The sequence below is a fragment of the Acinonyx jubatus genome, chromosome C2, assembly GCF_027475565.1.
Source record: "Acinonyx jubatus isolate Ajub_Pintada_27869175 chromosome C2, VMU_Ajub_asm_v1.0, whole genome shotgun sequence".
In the NCBI taxonomy this organism is placed as follows: domain Eukaryota; kingdom Metazoa; phylum Chordata; class Mammalia; order Carnivora; family Felidae; genus Acinonyx; species Acinonyx jubatus.
In genome coordinates this window covers 47,563,113-47,588,259 of record NC_069384.1, presented here as the reverse complement: position 1 = coordinate 47,588,259, position 25,147 = coordinate 47,563,113, and the positions used below count along the sequence as shown (strand labels likewise).

The 25,147-nt window shown below is 37.6% G+C and overlaps 1 protein-coding gene across 7 annotated transcripts in view; it reads right to left on the bottom strand.

The window, feature by feature from the left end:
- Positions 1-5,499: 5,499 nt before the first annotated feature.
- The window catches only part of TMEM45A (transmembrane protein 45A), a 73,347-nt gene continuing 53,699 nt past the window's right edge, over positions 5,500-25,147 (bottom strand). For 4 of the 7 annotated variants that reach the window (XR_008297626.1, XR_008297625.1, XR_008297627.1 and 1 more), the window contains exons 2-7: positions 22,603-22,794; positions 20,855-21,067; positions 19,274-19,458; positions 10,197-10,342; positions 7,976-8,613; positions 5,500-6,014 (exon numbers count right to left, since the gene is read on the bottom strand). Coding sequence is in view for 3 of the 7 variants with exons in the window: in XM_053220738.1 (XP_053076713.1) it covers positions 5,921-6,014; positions 10,197-10,342; positions 19,274-19,458; positions 20,855-21,067; positions 22,603-22,792 (828 nt within the window). In the remaining 4 variants the exon portion in view is untranslated. The remainder of the gene's footprint in view (positions 6,015-7,975; positions 8,614-10,196; positions 10,343-19,273; positions 19,459-20,854; positions 21,068-22,602; positions 22,795-25,147) is intronic. The other 3 variants (XM_053220738.1, XM_053220739.1, XM_027077633.2) reach the window with 1 other exon arrangement.

Here is a 25,147-nt window from a genome sequence, read left to right as displayed (position 1 = left end):
TGTAGGAAGCAGTAGAAAAGTCGTGGGGTTTTCTTGGGAAAATTAAAAATTCATTCTGCAGAAGACCTTATTAAGAAGATAAGATATAGGGGTGCCTGGGTGGCGCAGTCGGTTAAGCGTCCAACTTCAGCCAGGTCACGATCTCGCGGTCTGTGAGTTCGAGCCCCGTGTCAGGCTCTGGGCTGATGGCTCAGAGCCTGGAGCCTGTTTCCGATTCTGTGTCTCCCTCTCTCTCTGCCCCTCCCCCGTTCATGCTCTGTCTCTCTCTGTCCCAAATAAATAAAACGTTGAAAAAAAAATTAAAAAAAAAAAGAAGATATAGACAGAAAAAAAAATTTGCAAACCACGTACCTTTTTTTTTTGCATTTACCCGTGTATTTACCTTTGTTTCTTTGTACAGATTCAAGTGACCATATAATGTCCTTTAATTTCAACAAAAAAAAAAAAGAAAGAAAGAAAAAAGAAAAATACTGAAATATTCTCATGTACACACATACTGAGGACTTTTACTGCTCATAGCTCTTCCCTATGAAAAGAAAGGTTTTTAACTTGGCCTTAAAGAATCTCCAGAAGTTAAGCTGCAAGGAGGCGGGGCAGGTAGGGTGGTTAATACACCATAGGTATAGAAATTAAAATAAGCATGTTTTGGGTAACAGAAAACAAGTCAGCCTGACCGGTACAAGGGTTTTGTTAGACAGTATGACAGCATAACTGCAGAGTGAATTATACTCAAATGAAGTGATTTTATTTTATTTGATGTGATGCTTAATTAACTTAGGCTGGATCTGGGAGGCAAAGGAACCTAGGCCAGGTTCTGATCAGAGGAGAGCGTTGTTCTGTTCTAAATTGCTAGGCCCCTTGTTTACTTGGGCTTGCTTATGTCTATATGTTTTAGAACCTGTGTGTATTTTGGCTTCAGACACAAATCATTAGGTAGGGATTATTTGGGGTTCCACCCCCAGCTTCTTAAACTCTTTAATCCTCCCTCAGGCCATTTGAAAATGGCAAAACAGTCCAAGTTCATGGGAGGAACCAGGTAAAAAGTGCATGTCTCCATTTTAACATTTGGTGTCAGTCATGGTAAGTCCTCCCACGGTGCACACACACACTGAACAATGTTGTCTCTGCTTTAAAGCAGCAAAAGCTAAGATATACTGGCATCTAATCTCAGAGCTGTGAGTTGAATTACCTTCAAAAGACAGTGACCTAGGGGTGCCTGGGTGGTTCAATTGGTTAAGCATCTGACTTGATTTCAGCTCAGGTCATGATCTCACAGTGGGGGAATTAAGTCCCTCATCGGGCGTGGAGTCTGCTTAAGATTCTCTCTCTCTCTCTCTCTCTCCCCCTGTGACCTTCACCCCCTCTCTCTCAAAAAAGAAAAAAAATAATAAATAAATAAAAATAAGAGAGTGGCCTAGAATTCATTAGGCTATCACCTTAATATCTTTAAATATTGAGTAGTCTTATCCAATAGGAAATATATGAAAAACAAAGTGCAAGATAACATCAAGTTCAGAAATCTTTATACTTAGAAGGAAATATATTTAAATATCTTAAGAGCTAAAGAATAATGAAATTCCATCAAGTGACACGACAGCCTGGGCGGGGGTGGCAGATTTTCATAAGTAGGCGGAAAAGACAGATAATTTTAAGTATGACTCCAGCTCAGGATGGTGCCTTCCCTGTGCTTTAAAAGAATGTGAGATAGTCTGTGTGGAGGGTCGGATAGAGTGACCATAAATAACAGAATTCAGCATGCGCCTATAGGATCACTGTCAAGAATCCTGTTCCATTCAGTATCTGGGTCCAAAAGCTCAATTAGCAGACTAGGTATTTCCTAGCATTGCCTGTTGTAAACAAATCACTTCCTTAACAGTAAGCCTATTTTATCATGGAAAGACTCAGAATTAAGTTATGTGGTTTTTTTCTTTCTAATTTATTTATTTAAATTTAAGTCAGTTAACATACAGTGTAGTATTGGTTTTAGATGTAGAACCCAGTGATTCATCACTTACATATAACACCCAGTGCTCATCCCAACAAGTGTCCTCCTTAATGCCCATCACCCATCTAGCCTATACTCCCACCCACCTCCCCTCCAGCAACCCTCAGTTTGTTCTCTGTCTTCAAGAGACTCTCATGGTTTGCCTCCTTCTCTGTTTTTACCTTATTTTTCCTTCCCTTCCTTTATGTTCATCTGTTTTGTTTCTTAAATTCCACATATTGAGTGAAATCATATGATATTTGTCTTTCTCTGACTCATTTCACTTAGCATGATACACGCTAGTTCCATCCACATTGTTACAAATGGCAAGATTCCTAATCATCAACAAAGCAGGAAAGAGTAGCCAATGGAAAAAAGAAAGTCTCTTTAGCAAATGGTGCTGGGAAAACTGGACAGCAACATGCAGAAAAATGAAACTCGACCACTTTCTTACACCACACACAAAAATAAATTCAAAATGGATGAAAGACCTAAATGTGACAGGAAACCATCAAAATCCTAGAGGAGAAAACAGATAGCAACTTCTCTGACCTCGGCCATAGCAACTTCTTACTAGACATGTCTCTGCAGGCAAAGTAAACGAAAACAAAAATGAACTACTGGGACCTTGTCAAGGTAAAAAGTAATGTTGAAGAGAATCAAACTCATGATATTTTTGTGTTAAGAAATTATACATGTTTAGCATTTAGGTATTTCTAATTTTAAAAATAATTTTGTCTATGCTGAATAGTCTTGCAAATCCAATTTATAAATGTTTAATTGAGTAACAGATTTAGGCTTATGATTATAAGTTGAAACGTCACTAAGTTTATGTAGCAGAGCATTTAAGAACACTCAAGTTTCACCACATCTGTAAGTTTAATACATTAGATTTGCAAGAATAACTGAACAACTTGGGAAGATTTGTCAGTTAATTGAAGCACCCTTCTTAAGAAGAAAATCAAAGATATTTAATTCATAAACAGAGTTTAAGATGTCTAAAGAGAAATCTAATTATCTAAGTGTAAAATGGTATCCTAACATCAAAGTCTGCCTAAAATTGAGGGTTTAAATTTGCAGGATTCAAAAATAGAAATAATGATATTCATAAATTGAACTTAAAATATTTAAAAGGATTAAGTTTTCCCATCTTTACTGGTTTAGTCCAGCAGCCTAATCATTCTAGTCACTGCACATCTCTTAAAGTACTTTTTCAAGCTTAAAGCAAAAATCTCCCCTCATTGCCATTATATAGGGGAAATTCTTTTATTTTCTTTTATTTCTTTTATTCCTTCTCTATTCTTTAAATACTTTTATTTCTTCTCTATTTTCTCAATCTTCTCTATCTGGAATTCACCTTGGACAGAATATAGAATTTCTGCATCGATTCTTCACGTGTACAAACTTTTCTTTCATGGTTTTTAATCTATCAAGTCCTTGTATTTTGGGAGAATTCCTTACTTCTCAGCTTTTATTTTCATTGTTCCTGTAGTCCCTAGTGACTCCTATACCACCTTATGAATCCACATCCCAAATACAACCAATATAGCCAAAACTGCTGATCACTGTGATAAAATGATGTGGAGTACACCAAAAGTCATGACACAATCTCCCATTTCAACAATGAGCCAGAAATTAATGCAATCAGAGGCTGCACTGAACATTTCCCAAGCAAAGGAGATTGGAGGTCACGGAAATCACCGAAGAGCTGGTGTCACATCAACAGTGTTGATATTGGGCTGAGTTATTTAAGGAGTTTCTTTACTTTACTCATGGCAAATGAAGCTTGGGATACCCACAAAAGACGTTTGACAAAAGCTCAGGAATTGAGACCCCAGGGTTTTGGAAGAGTTGAGATACAATACAAATAAAAATAAAGGAAGGCACTTTCTCCCACCCCTTCCTTGGTGAAGGCTTCCATGAAGTTACAATAATGGCATTCAAATTTATAGGGGCACCTGAGTGGCTCAGTCGGTTCAGCGCCCGACTCATGAGATCTCATGGTTCATGAATTTGAACCCTACATTGGACTCTGTGCTGACAGCTTGGAGCCTGGAGTCTGCTTTGGATTCTGTATCTCCCTCGCTCTCTGCCCCTCCCCCACTCGCACTCTGTCTCTCTCTCAAAAATAAATAAACATTAAAAAATAATTATCGTTCATTTCAGGCCCTGGAAGCAGAGAGCCCCAGACCGTGGGTTTAGAGCTGAACCAAATGTTCCCTACCCCTACCACCTCCCCCTCCCCCCCACCCTTCTTGAGAACTCATGGAGTTGCATCTCACTTGCACTCTGTCCAGAGACTGAAGGAACAGACATTTGTGCTCTCTCATAAAGGCTGCTAGAATATTCGCATTTACCAGTTTTCAATATTCCAGCTTTAATCTGGTTTAGGCTAAGTATTCCGAGTGTCCCTGCTCAGGCCTAAATACCAGCAATATCATTTTCATGAATGGCAGCTGACAGCTCTTCTGAAACAAACTTGCCAAAGTTACAGAAACTTGCTGGACTGGAAAAGATAGAGGACATGCGTGATGCAGAATGCCATGATCACGTGAGGACATCACATGCCTGTGGACATTTCATATGCCAGAAATGCACTCAGGCTTATTGTATCATTCAAAATAAGCCCCCAAGCATCCACATCAGTTGTTTTCAACCCTTACATAAAAAAATGGAAGTGTCCAGTTCTTTGGCATAAAGAATCCACTCACCTCCCTCTCCAGTGTCACGGTGAAAATAGCAAATGGGGCAGGCATCTGGATTTGTCAGTGCTTTCTGGAATGCCATGGAGCTTCAGGATTTCATTGCCCATGTTTCACCTCCAGCTGCCCACGAGGCTGCCTCTTTCTTTCATATTCAAGTCAGTCCTCAAGGATCCCTGAAGGCCTCCTTACCTTTTCTACCTTTTCTGTCACGGAAGAGACTGGCCTTTCCAACTAACATTGTACTTACTAAATCATCTGTCTCTGGTTTCACTTTGTCTCAGAGATTGTAGATTCATAAAATGTGATAGCTAGAAAGTGTCCCATGACTCATCCAGTTCAATTCCCTTACTTTAAAGAGGACATGGTGATTTCTAAAGCCCTAGAGGCAGGTTAGTCGTAAGGTCAGAATTAGAAATGAGATTTCTTGACTCCCCACTAAGGGCTGCTTAGTCCAAGACTAGGTAAGAGCTCTGACTGTTTACCTGGGTATTCCATAAAATGCTTTTCCTTATTTTAACCCCTCCACTATTTCAGTAGAAGGGGCAGTATGGTGGCTATGCTATGCTGTTTAATGACATTTTACTCTATAGATGACATCATAACTCCCCTTTCCCAGTCTCCATGGCTTTGCATCCATGTGTCCTAGGGATTGTTTTTCTTGTCTTCCCTAAAAGACTGCACAACTCAGGATGACTTCTGGCTTACTTTTCCCAGGGCAGAACACAGGTGTTCCAGAATTTGTCACACAGCTCCTTCTTTGTGATGCAAGGGTGAGGTGTAGTTGCATTAAAAAAAAACAAAGACTTGAGGTGTCTGAACCAAGGTTCCTGCATTCCTTTATTTCTCATTGCAACAACAAGATAAACAAGTGTAATTCCATGTTTAATGAATTACAAATGATAGCAAGCCCAGGAACCTTGAGCATATCTATAAGGTAAATAACACATTTTTCTTAGCATGGGCATCAGACTTAAAATCATCTGGAAACAGTCACTCCAGGCCCCAAATACCATGACTTATGTGCAAAATGCATTTATCATCCAAAGTACTTACAAATCTAAAAACAAAATATTTGAATTCAAATACTTTAAGCAAATTGGAAATACAAACAATACACCAAGAATCATCCTCAGCCACCTGTTCTCCAAGCAAAAGATCAAAAAACAAAACCATGAACAAAAATATTCCAAAAAAGAAAAGTTCATCCAGAAAGACTAGATGGCCCTCAAAATCACATCTCTTCTTCTGATTCTTGTTCTCGTTCAGTATTTTTCAGGAGTCCAACTTCTGAGGAGCAGAACCTCTTAAGTCGAGATTTAACCAACCTAAGGAGAATGAAAGGCATCTCATGTTATGCTGTCTAATAAAAACCCAGAGTAATGTGTATCTATAATACAGCAAACTGCAAATTATCTGTACAAATGGGAGAGGCAACTCAAAAAAAATCACTTTTATTTGACTTTGGAGCTACATGAAACCTTTTTGTGGACTAAAGCAGTGTAGAAGTAAACAGATACAATATAGCTTGTATCATGTATGACATGATTGTTGAGTTCGTTGTCAGAAAATGCCTAATTATTCATAGCTTTGATCATTTCTGAAAGAAACAAGAGAATCTCTGGACTGCAGCAAGCCCAGAAGAAACCAAGCTCAGCTGAGAGCTTTTCCATCAAGTCCACACCTTGCTATGCATTACAAAAAGGAGCCCTCTCCTATAAAGGAAGTGCATGAAGACATCTCCTTCCCCGTGTCAAAACTCATGTCAGGTCTGTCCCAAATTGTGCCTTCAGAGGGGTGCTCTTGTGCAGGCCAGCATGCTCAACTGCATGTGATGGTCCATGTAGTGATCCATGATTAACTAAGAAGATGCAAGAAGTGCCCTCCACCACTGTGATTGTTTTCATAGATTAAGAGATCTGTGGGTCTGGGGGAATCAGCAAAATAATTTTTGATATTGGGAGATATGAAGGTTCTTTGTGGCAGACTCTCCACTTCTCTGATAAAATAAGGACTAAGCAAAGCTTTCCCTGTGCATGATTATTTGTAAAGACATTGTACTATGACCATATCAATAAAACATAGTTCAGTTCCAAAAATACATGGGAACACACACATTTGATACACCAAATCATCAAAATCATTATAATTTTGTGTTAAACTTCACCAACCTATCTGCATCTTTACCCTTATTTTCTTCTGCCTGTCTTCTTCTTCCAGTGAAGGTCTGGCCTGCCCCTATAAACACGTAATGACTTTACTTGTTCTCTGGATCTCACAAAAATATAAGCATCATAAAAGCAAAGACCACCTTATTTAGTGCCCTAATGCTAGCCAGAGTCTGGTACATAACAGTGGCTCAACACACATTTGATGAATCAATGACCTTTGGAACAATCTGCTAGGAGTTCATATCACTCACTTATTTGTAGAGGTTAATTCTCTTTCAACTCAGCATTAACTCCTCCAATAATACAACAAGCAAGTAGTAGTAATAAAAACTATTCACTCATCAAGAGCCAAAGAAACCAATCAAAATAATTTGCTTTGATTATTAACTGACTATTGATGTTGCTCCCAATGTCCTAGGCTCTTCAAGGCACTGTTTTCATGAAAGACTAATAGTCTTAAATAAGTTAAAGTCTGGGAAATGTTTGTGTCATTTTTTAAATCCACATAGTTATCTTTACATTGCACAACCTCAATACATGTAAATGAAATGGATTGTTAATTCATTAATTAGATTCATTCTTGATGGCTCTTACAGAAAATAAAACAAAGACATGGCTACTTATTACAAATTAATTGTTAACACAGACCCTAGTGACTCCTCCTGTTTCCCACTCTTTCTTTCTTGGCTGTATTTGCTGTTGTGACAGCCACCAAGCTGACGCATGTTCAGGTTCTATCTGTAGCCTATAGCCCTAGGTATTGGCACATGCATAAATGGCCAGTGCAGACAGGTTAAAAGCTGGAAGGGTGAAGAAGAAGTGCAAATAATTGCCAGTTTCCAGAATGATACAAGTCCAGGATACTAAGGTCAGGATGTGTCTGAGTTTTTGCTCCCATATGTACTCTGCAATTAACAAGAGAAAGAGCAGAGGGTCCCCTGAAAATCCATCACCTGTGACTGAATTACAAACAACTTCACACTCAAACTCTGAAAAATAGATTGTCAAAACTGCTTATGATTATAGGACTGAATTAGCCTACATGTGACCTCACCGAAAGTCAGTACTGAATCTTCATGACATTTTGTAAGTTATTCCTTAAGTTTATATCAACATACCTCATAACATGAGCTCTTGGTCTTATATTTCCAAAGCAATATGAGAGCAAAACTGAAAAGCATCTGAAACATGATTTCCAAACAAATAAAGCCCATACTCATATAACTGAGTAGATCTATTAAAACTGCAAATAAGTGTTTAATGAATACCTACTGCATGTTTGATGGCATGCCAACAGCCATGTAAAATATGAAAAGGGTCTTTTCCTAAAAGTGATACAACCTAGCTAGCAGATAAGACTGGCTAATAGTAAAGATAGATCACAATTGTTAAAATGAGTAGTAGCGACTCAAGTACTATCCAAACTCATGAAGGGAAATGAGGGCTAGAATTATCACAGAAGTTTTCATAGAAGATATGGCGTTTGATTTGGATATGCCAGGTAGAGGGGACTAAGTGGTCACAAAAGATAAAGGTGTCTGGAGGTGGGGAGTGTTGAGAAAATAAACATGGAGTTTCCGGTTTCTAGAAAGTTGTAAGTGGATAAGAGGGGTCTGAAGCCTTTTGAAACAGGAAGAGACAGTAGTCTTCTTTTGGCCATGGAAGAGAGCTGACATGAGCTAGAGAGGCTCCTTGAATGTCGCCTTTATTCTTGGAGGCTGCCCAGCCCCTAAGGGGATGAGGCCCAGATGTCAGCCTAGAACAACAGGAAGAAGCAAAGTTTTACTTAGTGGCAGAGCCAGTCTTAACAGCATGCTTTGGGGGAATGATGTAGGACCAATAGAGATCAGTCAATGAGAAGCTAGAATCTCCCAGTACCCAAAAGCACTTAGACCTCTAGAAGGAGGTAACTACAGATCAAAGTAAGCTGACCAGGAGCCTAGCAGAGACATCTGGGAGTTACACAAGGAAATGGTTCCCTTACTAAGAGACTCAGCACCAAAGCTGCTTCAGCAGTGAAGCTCAAAAAAGCACAAAGAAGGAGGGGTGACCTGGGAAAGAAGAGTAGAAAGCTAGTTTTTGAAGATGCTGAGACCACACTGGGCCTAGAAGCAGCTACTGCATTTTATTTATCTAGAGAACCTACTAGATGTATACTGTCCAATATGGTAGTCACTATGCATATACAGATATTTAAATTAATGTGGCACTAGGCACATGTCAAGTGTTCAATAACCACATAATCAAGTAGTTCATGGCTACCAAATGAAAACTGCAGATATAGAACATTTAGATCAGTGCTGACGTCTGCAGAATTAAGTGTAGAGTCTGCATGCTTAATAGTTGGGATCAGCTAGACCCATTGTGATTTGGTATGAGCTACCTTAAAGATAGGAATCATGTTCAACTTTTTCTATTTCTTATTCTTCAAGATGAAGCTTAATTCTCAAATATGAGGAAGCCTCCTCTGGGCTCCAATAGTGCTTTGTTCTACTATTTCCACCAATTGCACTATATCTAAATTGTCTGTCTCTCCCCATAGGGTCTATACTTTATGCATTTTTTGATACAGAAGGAGGAGGAGGAGGAGGAGAACAAGAAAAATAACACAAAAAGAATAAGAACAACAAGAATAACCTCCACTGCACCCTCATTATGTCCTATGCATACATTTACACACATTTCTTATTTAGGTACTATTATTTTTCCCATTTTGCAAACAACAAAACTGAGACTTAATGTGGTTACATAATTTGCCCAAAGTCATACAGTTGATAGGTAGGAGAGCTAGGAATATGTGTTTTATCAATCTGTCTGTTATATTGCTCTTTGTTCATTGTGAAACATTGAATCGGAGTCTTTCTAAAAACAACTGAATCTTACTTTTAGAAATATTAGAGTAAATGTCAAATTAATCACATACTCATATTTAATGGGAAACATAAATGTTGATCAAAATGTGACACCAAGCTTGTGAATTGCTAACATTAATGTACACATGGGCAAATCGAGGGCTCACTGCAGGTATGGAGAGGCCCATTTGGAAAAAGAAACAGCATATGCAAAGACACAAAGGCACAGAAAATGTTGAAGGGAGACACATAGGTCATAGGTCAGAGAGACAGCTGAGACACTGTTGAGCGAGTCTAACTTTAAACCAGCATTTATTCTTTCAAGGGGGGATTTCTGGGTTTGCAGATAATTTTCTGCTACATTACCCTGTCTTGTGGAATACTAAAGAATGAAGTCCCCCTTTGAACTTAAGTTCAATACTTTTGAGTCTTGTTGGTCATATACCAAGGAATAGAGCTTCCATGAACAAAAAAGTCACTAACTTACCAAGTAACAAAGGCATAAATCACTCCAACAATGACAATGTGTAATGTGTAATGCCAACAAAAGCATGTGCTGAGAAACATAATGTTGTCATGATCCATTGAATCCCATGCAGGACCTCCACTAGGGGGATAAAGGACAAAACCAATCTGTAATTTAAAACAAAAAGCACATATTGAAAATAATCAATCACATTCCCAATGATAGCACATTTCAAAATGTTTGGTTCCAAGATCAATCTTAACTAAGACAACTCTAATTACCTGAGATGCTACAGATAGGTCATCAGGTTTCACTGCCTATTTAAGTAATACAGATAGTATCTACCAGGTCATAATTCCAAAAAAAAAACATTAAGGACATTTGAAGATGAATTTTTAAAATGTGGATAGTAATCATCTCTGTGGATTATGGACTTTCAGAGAATGTGCCAGGTTTCTAAGTTGTGCAGTTTCACTCAGTTATTTCAAAATTAGAATACAAAAAGTTTTTAAAATAAATGCTCACAGATAACATTATATTCAATGATAAAAGACTGAAAGCTTTTCCCCTAAGATTAGCAACAAGATGAGAGTGTCTGATTCACCACTTCTATTCAACATTGTACTAAAAATTTTTAGCCAAAAATTAGTCATGAAAAATAAAGGGCATCCAGATTCTAAAGGAAGAAGTAAAACTTTCTACATTCACAGATGATATAATCTTATATAGAGAAAATCCTAAAGAATCCGAACACAAAAGAACTATTAAAGCTAATAAATGAATTAATCATACTTGCAGGACACAAAATCAACACACAAATTCAGTTGTACTTCTATACACATGCAATGAACAACCCAAAAATTATGCTAAGAAAACAATGTCGGGTGCCTGGGTGGCTCCGTCGGTTGGGCGTCCGACTTCGGCTCAGATCATGATCTCGCGGTCCGTGAGTTCGAGCCCCGTGTCGGGCTCTGTGCTGACAGCTCAGAGCCTGGAGCCTGTTTCAGATTCTGTGTCTCCCTCTCTCTCTGACCTCCCATTCATGCTCTGTTTCTCTCTGTCTCAAAAATGAATAAACGTTAAAAAAAAAAGAAAAAAAAAGAAAACAATGCCACTTATAATAGCATTGAAAAAAATAAAATACTTAGGAATAAATTTAATCAAGGAGGTTCAGGACTTGTACATTGAAAACTATATAAAACATTGTTGAGAGAAATCAAAGCCTAAACAAATGGAAATACATCCCATGTTCATGGACTGGATGATTTAAAATTATTAAGATGTCAATAAAAATTATTAAGATGTCAATAACACCCAAAGCAATCTATAAACTCAATGCAATCCTTATCAAAATCCCAATGGTTTTTGTTGTTGTTGTTGTTTTTACAGATATGGAAAGCTGATCCTAAAAATCATATGGAATTTCCAGGAACCCATAAACAACCTCAAAAAAGAAAAAGTTGTAAGAATTACGAAGTTGTAAGAATTATGCTTTTTGATCTCAAGACTTACTGCAATAACCAAAATAGGGTGGTACTGACATAATGATAGAAATATAGATCAATAAAATAGAATTGAGAGTTCAGAAATAAATCTATATGTCTGTAGAAAATTCATTTTGATAGGAGTGCCAAGGCCATTCAATGGGTAAATAATTGTCTCTTCAACAAATGGTGCTGGGACAACTGGATATCCACATACAAAAGGATGAATTTGGACCCTTACCTCACACCACATACAAAAATTAATTCAAAATTGGTCAAAGACTAAATATAAGAAGTAAAACCATAAAACTATTAGAAGAAAACATAGGAGGAATCTTCATGACCTGGGATTGCTGATGACTTCTTAGATATTACAGTAAAAGTACAATCAACCTGGGGTGCCTGGGTGGCTCAGTCGGTTGGGCATCTGACTTCGGCTCAGGTCATGATCTCACGGTTTGCGAACCCCACGTCGGGCTCTGTGCTGACAGCTCAGAGCCTGGAGCCTGCTTCAGATTCTGTGTCTTCCTGTCTCTCTGTCCCTCCCCCACTCACACTCTGTCTCTCTCTCCTTCAAAAATAAATAAACATTAAAAAATTTTTTTAAATAAAAGTACAGTCAACCAAAGAAAAAATACATAAATTGAGCTTCACCAAAATTAAACTTTTGTATTTCAATTGACACTTTCAAGAAAATGAAAAGACAGGGGCCCCTGGGTGGTTCAGTCAGTTAAGTGTCCAACTCTTGATTTTGGCTCAGGTCATGATCTCAAGGTTCATGGGTTTCAGTCCCACATCAGGCTTGATGCTGATAGTGTGGAGCCTGCTTGGGATTATTTCTCTTCCTCTGTCTCTGCTCCTCCTCTGCTCATTCTCTCTGTCTCTCTCTCAAAATGGATAAATTAACTTAAAAAAAAAAAGAAAGAAAATGAGAAGACAGCCCATAGCATAGGATAAAATACTGCTGAATCATATACCTAAAAGAAGTCAATATCTAGAATGTATAAAGACCTAAAACTCAACAACTAAAAGACAAAAAAATATATTTTTTAAATGGGCAAAGGAGTTTAAGAGACATTTCTCCAAAAATAGGTATACAAATGGTCAATAAACTCATGAAAAAAATGATGAACATTGTTATTAGAGAAATGCAAATCAAAACCACAATGAGATACCCCTTCACACCCACTAGGATGGTAATAACACTAATAATGACAAGTGTTAGTAAAAATATGGAGAAATTGGATTCCTTATAAATTTCTGATAGGAATATAAAAGGTGTAGTCATTGTGGAAAACAATTTGACAGTTTCTCGAAAAGCTAAGTGTAGAATTAATTATCACATGCCATTCCTAAGTATATACCCAAAAGAACTGAAAAGAAGTATTCAAACAAAAACTTGTAAACAAATGTTCATAATAGTCAACAGTTGAAAACAACCCAAATGCCCGTCAACTGATGATGAATTAAACAAAATATGGTACATCTATACAATGGAATATTATTAAGCTATGAAAAGTTATGATTCACTAATACATGATACAACATAGATTAATCTTGAAAACATTATTTTAAGGGAAAGAAGCCAGATACAAAAAGTCACATATTGTATGATTCTGTTTACATGAAATATCCAGAATAGGTAAATCCATAGAAAGAAAAAGCAAATTAGTGATTATCAGGGGCTAGGAGGAGAATGAAAGAGAATGGCTGCTGAATGATTCCAAGGTTTCCTTCTGGAGTGATGAAAATGTTTTAGAACTACATAAAGGTGAGAGTTGCACAATATTGTGAATGTACTTAAATGGCACTGAATTATACACTTTAAAATGGTTAGTTCTATGTTATGTAAAGTTTATCCCAATAAAAAATAATATGATAGAGAAGATAGGTAGATGATGATGATGATGATGATAGATAGATAGATAGATAGATAGACTTGGACAGATGATGGACAGATGGGGGATAGAGGGATGGACATCTGTCAGATGCTAAAAAATTACAATAACAAGATACTTACATGGATAACTGGACAAATATCCACCGTATATTGGCTAACTAAATGTCAGTTATGCTGCTTGGGAGTTTTCCTTACAATGGCCCTGCAATGATGTATTATTATCCCATTTTGATGTACCATTATCTTCATCACCCAGATGAGAAAATTGGGTGGTTTTGTAATTTGCCCAGATTTACACATCTAATAAATGAAATCTTACAGGAACAAAAAAAGCATTTAATCCATAACATTGAGTGAAATTTTAATTCCATTTCTGTATGAAATTTCAAATAGCCTGAGTAAATCAGGAAAAAACAAGATTTGGGCCTTAATCACTTGTTTCCATTTCCCATTTTAAAGAATTCCCTTTAGTTGGAAAGAGAGTTATCACTCTCTTTCCACTTGGTAGATGTACCATTATGTGTGGGGCAGCTTAACTTCACTCATGCATGTAAACTTCATGATTATCTTCAGTCCTCATAATAACCCCAAGAAGAAGACATCATTATTCCCCTGCTTTTCATGCCCTCCTTTTGCAGCCACTAATGGAAGGTGATAAATTCTGTGTCAAGGAAGGGTCTTTTAGAGGACAGTTGAGTGTAATGAACTATGGACAAGTTCCACAATTCCTATTTGTCCCACCAATGTCCTTCCAGTGCCATGATCCATCTATCTCTGCTTGGGGAGTGATTTGCTATAGCTCCCAGAGGTAAGGGTTAGCAGCTATTGTGGGTTAAACTGTGTCCTCTAAAAGGACATGTTGATGTCCCAATACTGGGTGTCTGTGAATGTGACCTTATTTGGAAATAGGGTTTTTTCAGATGTCATCAAGGTAAGATGAGGTCATACTGGATTAGAATTGGCCCTAAATCCAATGACTGGTGTCCTTATAATGGAAGGCCATGTGAAGACACAGGTACACAGAGACACACAGGTGTGACTATGGAGGCAGAGGTTGCAGTTATGCTGCCATAAGCTGAGGAATGTCAAGGATTGCTGACAACTCTCTAGGATAGTGGCATAGGACAGATTCTCCCTTTGGGTCCCCAAAAGGAAACCAATATGCTGACACCTTGATTTTTGGACTTCTGGCCTCCAGAACAGTGAAAGAATAACTTTCCATTGCTTTAAGTCATCCAGTCTTTGGGACTTTGTTTTTGCAGCCCTAAGAAACTAATACAGGAGCTGGAGTGCCTGGGTGGCTCAGTTGGTTGAGCGTCCGACTCTTGGTCTCGGCTCAGGTCATGATCTCACAGTTCGTGAATTCAAGCCCCATGTCGAGTCTGCACTGACAGCACAGAGCCTGCTTGAGATTCTGTCTCCTTCTCTTTCTGCTCCTCCCCTGCTTGCTCTCTATCTCTCTCAAAATAAAAATAAACTTAAAAAAAAAAAAAGAGAAAGAAACTAATACAGGAGCTAAGACCAAAATAAGCAAAGGAGAATCGCTTATCCTAAACCTGAAGCCTGGACACATTAGTGGTTTTTCGTCCATCTTTCAAATCCCAACTCAACTTTACCTTTTGGTAAGGCATAGAATATACAGTATACATTCATGAGATAAATATGGTGGAACCAGACTTCAAGTCCAGGTCTGCCTGACCTAGAGTCTCACGGACTTCTCCTTCCATGCCATACTCACAATTGCTTTTTAGAGCACTCAAAATAAAACATCTCTTTAAGTCACCTTCATTGGTCATCACCAATCCTACCAGTCAAATGCTTAAAGAGAGACTTTGAGCGCCTTTCACTGCCAATCTCATTGAGACCCTTATAGCCTGAAACTGAAAGCTACCATGAAGCCTATGAGTACAGTTAACTGATGTGATTATTGTGAAAGCCATAGAAACATTCCCAAGTCATTTCAGGCTAAAAGCAAGTGAATTAGGAAAGCTGAAATACAAAGGCCAAAAGATGCCACAACTCATTAAATTTTCCTTTAAATATAGAATCAGCCATTACTCTTTCATTTAATATTCTAATTTGCTTCCTAATGTAAAATTTCAACAATAACAAAAAAATAGGTCTTAAAAAGAATTTTTTCTTGCTGTATCTTCTATGCCACTCCTGACCATCTGTTTTTGAGTAGTTTAAGCTTCATTAATATCACATTTAAAATGTAAATAATTATCTTCTCTAATATACAACAAGCCAGAGGCCCATTTCCTATAGGTTGGAGTTCGAATTTCCTATTGTTTTATATCTTATTCTCTAATCACTTCTTTCAACACTATTAGCCTTAAGCAAGTGTTTGATCCACTATATCAGACTTCAGACCACTACTGCTTTAGTTGGGTCTTTTTGATATCTTTGAATGAACTTTTGTCTTTCTTAAAGGCAAAACAAAGCTGAGTTTTACGTTGGGCTCAGTAATCTGGGAAGTCTTGGGAGGCGTCCTTGGGGCAATTAGTGGAGCTGGGTGATGAAATAGAAGTAACTGTTCAAAGTAATAGGAAGCAAACACAGCAGAAATGTCTTCCTCATTCCTGATGGTCTCTGTGCCTCAGCTCTGACAATGATGTGAGGGAACTTGGAAATGACATAGTGCAAAAGTGAGCCTTAGAAATACTCTCCCACAAAAAGTCTCAGAGAAATCATGATTCATGGAATGAATGGACTTTGAAGGGTATCTGTTTCTTTTTTAAATTGCATGACATGGATAGGTTTTTCAGAAAGCATATCTGACTAGAATGACATTCATGAAAGAAATCATTTTTAGAGGTTGGGAAGGGCGTTCCATCCAGGTTTGCCCATCACCCAATCATTCGTGTATGAGTTATAAAAAAAAAAAAGCAGCCAATCTGAACATTTGCCTCATTTATTTCACATCTTCTTACAGGTCAAAGAGTCTACATGTGACAATGTGTCTATTTATTATTTATATGCTAGTATTACCCATCTATGGAGAAGTAGAGAGAGAAAAAGTATGGTGAAAAGCAAATCACAATGTCATATGATTAGCTTAAGACAATTTGGGCCATAAACCTTCATAACACCACACAAAGCATCAAAATAAAAGCATAAAAATTCACCTAAGTCTCTAGACATTTTTGTTTTGGAGTCATCTGAGGATAGAGAGAGATACTACGGCTAAACCTTCATTTCCTGTCGGTGTGTGTGTTTGCACTGGTATTAAATGTTCATTTTTCTTTAAGCCTCTAAGCGTTATTTAGTCTGGCCACCAGGTAAAAAAAGAAACTAGTCTAGACATACTGATAGATGGAAAAGGTTTTTAAATAGTCACAGATTTATACCCCAAAATGTTAACCTCATAGCTCTTTCTTAGAAAAGCTTTTGGAAAAATATGAAAACATCATTTCTCTGCCAAAAGGGACAACATTAGGTCAGTCTATTCTCAGTTGTGACAGCCGATGCTTCCTCCCTCAAATCCTTAATGAGTCATTAATGATTAATGGAACACTAATCAGTTTCATTAATTCTGCTCTTATCTTTATTATTCCTTTTATTTACTTTTTACTTTCCTTGTGTTTCTTCTTTTGTTCTTACTTTCAACTTTCTTTACTTAGTTAGCTCTTTATCAAACTTGATTTAATAAATATATAGAGAATCCTGAACTCAATGAAGATAGAACATACTTTCTTTCAAATACATAGAACATTTACTACCACTGACATTGTTCCAAAGGAAGTTTCAATACAACGCATTTCAGAGTCAACACATTCTATGACCACAAAGCAATTAAATTGAAAATGGACAATAAAAATAAAAATAACATTTTTGGAAACTTAAAGTCGCACTCCTAGTTAACTCATAAATTAAAGAGGAAAGCACATGGAAAATGCAATATTCAAAGTTTCCCAAGAGCGAAAACTACCACACATCAAATCCTATGGGAGATGGCTACAGTAGTATGTAGAAGGAAATCTATAGCTGGAGATATATTTATTTTAAAACAAGAAAGACAGAAACAAAGTGAGCATTCAATAAAAAAAAAAAACTAGAAAAGTATAAGCAGAATACAGCCTTACAACATTAAAGCAAAAACGGAAAATAAGGAGAAATTGACAAATCTAGAACTATCATATGAAACTTTAGCAGACCGCTATGAAATAGATCAATAAGACGAAAAGCAAACAGGAAGACAGAAAATATACACAGTACAATTAGAGTTCCAAGAGCCTGGCCTCACCTCTCACCTTGAGAGGAACCCTTTTATTTGCTCTTGATTCCACTGGGGCCCACAGTCCTGCCACTCAGCTCTACTCCCACTATACAGTGCTGTTCTGGTCTGGCCCACAAGGTAGGTGGCTTGCCCTGTTTCTGTCTGTGTTGTTCAATTGCAGCTAGGTTATTTTCTTATTTTTTATTTATTTTTTCTTCTCTTAGTTTCTTTTTTTATAGTATTTTTAAAATTTCATCTTTCATTATTATGTGTCTGGAGTAGAGGAGATACACTGACATATAAACTCACTGTGTCATCCTGACCACAAATTAGCTTTTTTGAAAATTTTAAAATTTATGTTTATTTTTGCATAGGCAATGCATGCACATGGTAAAACATTCCAATCAGAAGATACAGAATTCATAATAGTGTTTTACATACCATTTTATTCAGCTTTTCAGCAAATGATAATTTAATAAAACGACTTGTATTTATAAACTGGTTAAATTCATCAGCTTCATCACATTACAGGATATTTGTTCCTCTATGTCATTTTTCCTTCAAAATACCCTTTGCATATAGCCCTTCTTTACCAGCCTCTGTTCCCCACAACCGTTCCACGCTCACCTATGCTTAAATATCACAGCTTTCCTATCCCGTTTTGACCATGATGTCTCCTTGTCGCCACTTTCTTATCACTCCTCATATGAAATGCAAACCCCTGCAACAACCTCATCCCAAGTTCCTGCTCTCTGGCAACTAAACATCTCCTCTAAGAAGTCATCCCCAATTAAACCACATTCACCTTTCATCCCAGACTTTCTTTACATCTACATATGCATATTAGAGTACGATGTATCAGTCTCTATAAAATATACACTCACTGATTGGAATACATGTTTTTGACAACACATCAAGGTTAGGTAGTCAACAGAGTAAAATGGAAAGAGTCTAGGACCCACATTTAGATCTTTGTTCCACTATTGTGTGAGCCTGGGATAGTAACTTGGTCTCACTGAGTCATATCAGTAAATTGAGGATGATAATACCTAACTTCCAGGTCATTTTGAGGACAAAATGAAATAATATGTATGTAAAAAGTCCTCTAGAGTGGCTGGTTCATGGTTGTTTCTCAGTAAGTAATAGTTTCCTCTCTTTCCTGCCTTTCATATGTTTCTCAAGCTTATGACCCATTACACTGTAAGCAGCTTCAGGATTAGAAACTGCTGCCAACAAAAAGCAATGGCTCAGAATTCCTACCTTAGAGATATTCAGGTATGTGATGAAGATGAACACATCCTACTTCCTTCCCCTCTGCTCCATCAGCACTCCCACCAGAACACTGGGCTACTCAAAGAAATATCACCTCTCAAAGACTCACATTCTCTCTACAGTCAGCACATCAGAAGGAAGTCTCTAGGTTATAGAGCAAAATATCCCACCAAAAGATTACAGATGGAAACACCAGGCACATTAACTGGAGGCCCCAACTCACCTGCCAGAACCAGCTTCCCTGAAGCAGGATAAAGGTCATCTGAAGAAGCTCCACAATGACATTGTTCCTTACAAAGAACTCCAAGAAGCCTATCAGGGCTGCCACAAAGACAGCCAAGACCAGCAGCTGGTGCACAAAGATGTCCAGCATTTCCCGGCCATGAGTGTGGTTGTACAAGATAAAAGCTGATAGAGAGGGAAAAAACAGTTTGCCTTTTTCAATGAAACCAAGGGACACCACCATTTCTCTTTCTCTCTCTCTCTCTGTCTCTCTCTCCCTCAGTGACCCCACACACAGAATTTTACACACTCACATGTACATGCGTACACACACACACACACACACACACACACAAATCTGTCCACAATAACAAGTGCTCTCCATTTCCCACAATAATGGAACCCTCTAGCATTTTTGGAGTCATAATTAACTCTTAAGAATGGAAATCTAACACTCCTTTTCCCTTTACTAACCTTTATTTCCTCGTCTAATATATCATGACATTTTCAACTAACTATATTTCAAAGCATCTTCTATGCAGGAGGATGAAAAATAAGTGTGATGGGGGCAGGGGAGCAAGAGTCAGGGTGAATTCACAGATGAATGAGACAAATCCTTGCCTTAAGGAATTCAGTCCATTGGAGTAAACAAATAAATACACAAATCATAACAGTGGATTTTGATGGGTATGACAAGATGCTCTGGAAACTCCCAAGAAGCAGTAACTACCTATATGTTTTAATCCCATGAACAGATTTCAGCTTTATCTTCATGAGGAGGAAGAGATGTTCACTCAAAATATGGTAACACCCTGAGATAATGAGAATCATGCTGTTGGTTGTTGATGCCCATCTTTTAATTAGCCTTTGTTCTCAAAGAGGAGTTAGCAAAAGTCCTCATCTTCAGATGTGGGAAGGAAGGTGGACAGTTAGGAAATGATTGCCTCCCTATAATGTGGGGATTTTTTTTAGTCCTATAATCAATCTATTTCTTATAAATATAACAAATGAAAACAAATCACTGAACACTTGTTTTCACTGTTGCCCTACACAGTAACAGGGACATCAACTGAACAAAAAATGTTTTTCATTAACTTCTCAAAAATAGGACCCCTTATTTTCATGTGACTGATTTTTTGACCCTACTTATTATGTAATGGTGGAGTTTTACTATATCAATATGAAAAACACTAATTAGTAGGTTAGCAAGTTGATGTGAGTGGTCCCCTCACTTCAGGATATTCATGCTTTACTTAAGTTCAGTTTCATTTGTTAAAAATGGAAATAATGATAGTCTCCAGGATAATCTAGAGATAAATAACCATGGTAGGTGTTCTTTAAGAATGATGTAAAATGTGAATAAAGTACACTGAATGGTCATGCTTGTCCTATTGTGCTACATGAGTCAGTAAGGAAGGTAAAATCCTTGGCATCCTGCATAGGACATCTGACTGTTTCACCATGGCCCAGATGGCCTGGTTGATCAAGCTGGCACCAGGACACTAAAGGAATATTATTGTACAGGGCTATACAAGTGTCCAATGATAATGAAAGGTACAGGAAAGTACTCACGTATACTTACCCTCAACAAATAAGGCATTCGACAACAGCAATTTGATTAAGGAAATGGGAAACGAATTGATGATAAACCTTAAGATGTTTGCCACGCCCACCAGCCCGAAGAAGAAATACATGGTGGAATGATGCCAGCTCAGGAGTTGGACCCACTGGCCCTCTTTATAGTTATATAAAGCCAAGTGGGGCCCTTCAGTAACAAACTGCTCTCCAAGCATGCCTGCAAAGGAACATATCACAGTTTTAGCAACCTTCTCCATAACTTCACAGAGAAAGCAGGAAGATAGGAGAGGTTAAGCCCATAGCTTAGTTGAGTGTTCTTTTATGATGCTGATTCTTCTTTCTTGGCTTTTTCCCAACAGCTAAGCACTGGTGCCTACGGTTGGTTTTAGAGGTTCAAATACTGGTTTGGATGATCAATTTGTAGTCAAAGATAACCAATTTAGACAAATGGCTGTTTATTTCACATCTTCAAAGCCTATCATTTCAGTTCCCACTTAGTTCTGTGATCAGTTCCACTGATGGTCTTAGTTCCTATTGTCACCTAATGACTAGATAAATCCTGAACGATGTGGGGTTTGGATTTGTGAGCTCAGTCCTACAAAGGCCTATTACTTCCTTCTGATACATCTTACATCTTGGGGACTTGCCATGAAGGGGGGAGTTGTGCTTGATTCAGAACAAAAATGCTAGAGTTCAGCTTTTCCCCAATTAAGGATAACTGAGAAAACACAGACAGATTATAGCACATGGTCTAGTCTGTAACACAAATAGTTAAACTTTCTTAAAGATGTTATGTTGTGTATTAACCTATGGAATTTGGCATGGCAATTCTTCCCATTGGAAATGGTTGCTCTATAATTTGATGGCCATAGCAAAGACCTAGTGCCATGAATAAAGCATGAAGAAATACAAAGGAAAATGAGAACATTATGCCTTTCACAAAGGAGAAGCTGCAGTGGAATTCTAAAAACACAGAAAATTTTCACAAAATCTTATAGTCAACGGAAAGGCTTTAGAATTTATCTGGCCTAACTTCCTTTTTCAATTTAGAAACCACACAAAAAAGGATGAAAGTGCATGAAGCAAGGTTTTCTTCAGCCTGATCTCTGTACAGTCCAACAGCAACAACTTATGATTGAAGCTTTCCCATAGTCACTTGATTATTTTGGTGCCATTTTGAAAAATGGTTTCTGATTTTCTGATAAATTTTACTCTTTAAGGCATCAGAATAAATTATATAAAATCATTTCATGGGCACCTGGTTTGATTCCAGCTCAGGTCATGACCCCAGAGTTGTGGGATCAAGCCCTGTATCAGGCTCTGTGCTGAGTGTGGAGCCTGCTTAAGATTCTCTCCCTCCCTCTCTCTCTCTCTCTCTCCCCCTCTGCCCCTTTCCCCTGCTTGTTCTCTCTTTCTCTCTCATAAAATAAAATAAAATAAAATAAAATAAGATAAAATAAAATAAAATAAAATCATTTCAGAGGTTCCAACTAATTCTATAAGGGAAACTCACCTTGAGTGGGCAGGCAAGTTAATTGCTATGACCAACTCATTAAGGAATAGGCCTTTGTATAAACATGAAGTGTCCCCTTCTAACAAATTTTATCAGATACAAATTATAATCAGAATATGCATTCAGAGATATTTTTGAATAAAAAATTCATTTTAGCAATTTCTTGATTTGATAATTATCTCTTTGTGTGTAGAAATACCCAAAAGGAAAAAAACAGAACACAGAAATGGTCCACTCACCAGTTAAAGCCATGCAAATTATTATAATTCCCTCCACAATATCCATTCGATGGAATAATGCTTTGGAACCAAGGTAGGAAGTCCGTTTGTGCTTTTTGCAGGCATACTTCAGAGTGCACTTTATGGTCCACCAAATACCCATGGTAATGAAGAAGGTTCCAGGGAGGGCATGACCTCTGAAACTCCCCATGTCTACCAAGATGAGAACATATAGAAGATGAAGACATTTTGTTTCCAAAATTTGACTAAAACATCACTTGTTCTCATAAAATACATGATTTTCAGATTATTATAGATACACCACTGAGTCAGAGAATTCAACATTACTGTCAACAGTAGTAGGTTCACTGCAATATCAACAATGTGAGTAAAAAGAAAAATTCATACTCCCTGAGCACTTACGTTTTGTGCTAGGCACTGTATCAAGTGTTTAGCATGCAATCTCTACCCTAATTTTTACAACATACCACGAATGATGATTATTATCCCATTTTCAACTGGGATACAGATTTACAGAGTTAAGTGACTTGCCCAAATCCCACAACTATTAAGGAAGGGCTTTGCTGTTTTTAATAGGAAAATCAAAAGGATTTCTTAAAATGATAGCATGTGGGGCGCCCGGGCGGCTCAGTCAGTTAAAGCATTCAACTCTTGATTTTGGCTCAGGTCATGATATCACAGTCCCTGAGTTTGAGCCCCACATTGGGCTCTGTGCTTACAGCACGGAGCCTGCTTGGGACTCTTTCTCTCCCTCTCCACAAAATAAATAAATAAACTTAAAACAAACAAACAAACATGTGCTACACTACAGAGTTACACTTTAAGCATATTTAGAGGAAAGTAATATGAATGTTTTACCTATATGTTTAAAACTTCAAATTTTATAAAATTGCCTATAATTTTTTTTAAGTGTATAATTTCAAAGTACCAAGCACCAAGTATTTGAAAGAGACCATTAGTGCTCATCAAATATCCATGTGTTCCTCCACATACTTTTCCCAGCCTGTCCTCCAGTTGAATCAAAACCATGCTTCTATCCCTTGGGACGGGCATTGAGGAGGGCACTTGTTGGGATGAACACTGGGTGATGTATGTAAGCCGATCTGACAATAAATTATATTCAAAAAATAAATAAATAAAAATTTAAAAAATAAATAAAAATCAGCATCTGCCCCAAAAAATAAAATTAATTAATTAAAAACAAAAAGAACCATGCTTATAGTTCTGGTCAATGGACTATGGCATTTGTCATTTCCAGGTTGAGTGAGTTAAGGGCCTTTAAGTCTCCTTTCCCCTGCCTTGGCAACCCTGGTATGGCCTATCTGCAACATAGTGGATGGCCAACAAGCCTGCTTCGGATTTTGCCAGATACAACCCCCAATTGTGCTAAGTTATTGAACTTTTGAGATTTAATAGCTTAACCCAGCCTATCCAGATGGATATTAAGCCAAATATAATTGTAAATTCTTTTTATATGATTGTTACATAATGCAGCAAATAATAAAAAGAAATATCCTCTGTTTTTGGTCAATGCTACAGAAAATCAGTCTTGAATTATGTAAGTAGCCCTTTTTTCAAACGCATTGTACCAACAACAGAATAACAGAGAGAGAATTCAGAATCACCTTTATGAATCTGACAGCAGGCCAGATGCAGGAGAACTGAAAAAAGGAGATTTCAGGTTTCCCTTGGCCCAACAGAGTGCTTTATCTCCTTGGGTGGGTACTGGGCATCTCAGTTCAGGGAAGACACTTTGGGTTACTTCCACATCCTTCTGACACAACTGTGAAGTTTCAAGGGGGAATTGTGAAGTTGACTCAAACAATAAGAGTCTCTTAAATTTCCAGTCAAGACCCCAGATGGGTACTTTGCACACCCCTGAATCAGCCAAACCATCTAAGAGACTCTAAGTCAACATAGTTGACTCTTGAACCACACAGGGCTGAACAGCTTGGGTCCATTTATATGCAGATTTTTTACAGTACAGTACTCTAAGTGCATTTTCTCTCCCTCATGATTTTCCTAATAACACTTTCTTTCCTCTAGACTTTTGTAATAATATAATATATAGTATTTATATATATATATACATATATATGCATATATATACACACATATATAGTATGTGTATATATATATATATATATATGGCATTAAATATATGTTAGTTGACTGTTTATGTTATCAGTAAGCTTCTGGTCAAGAGTAGGCTATTAGTAGTTCAGTTTTGGGGGAGCCAAGGGATTTTCAACCGTACAGGGGGTTGGCACCCCAAACCCCCACATTGTTCAAGGTCAACTGTATATCACATAGTGCTAATGGCCCGTTCTTGTCCTAACTCTGACTCTAATTAGTGGTGTGGTTTGGTGAGTCTCTTAACCTCTCTGAGCCTTGGTTCTTAATAAAAGAAGGAGATGGCCTAGATGACACCTGGAGTTCCTTTTCTGCTTGAACATTCTGTGATTCATTATCCTAAACACCATCTTTAGCAGCATTACTGAATTCTCCTGTTTGTCTTGGCTTATACAGTCATGTAGGGTTGAAA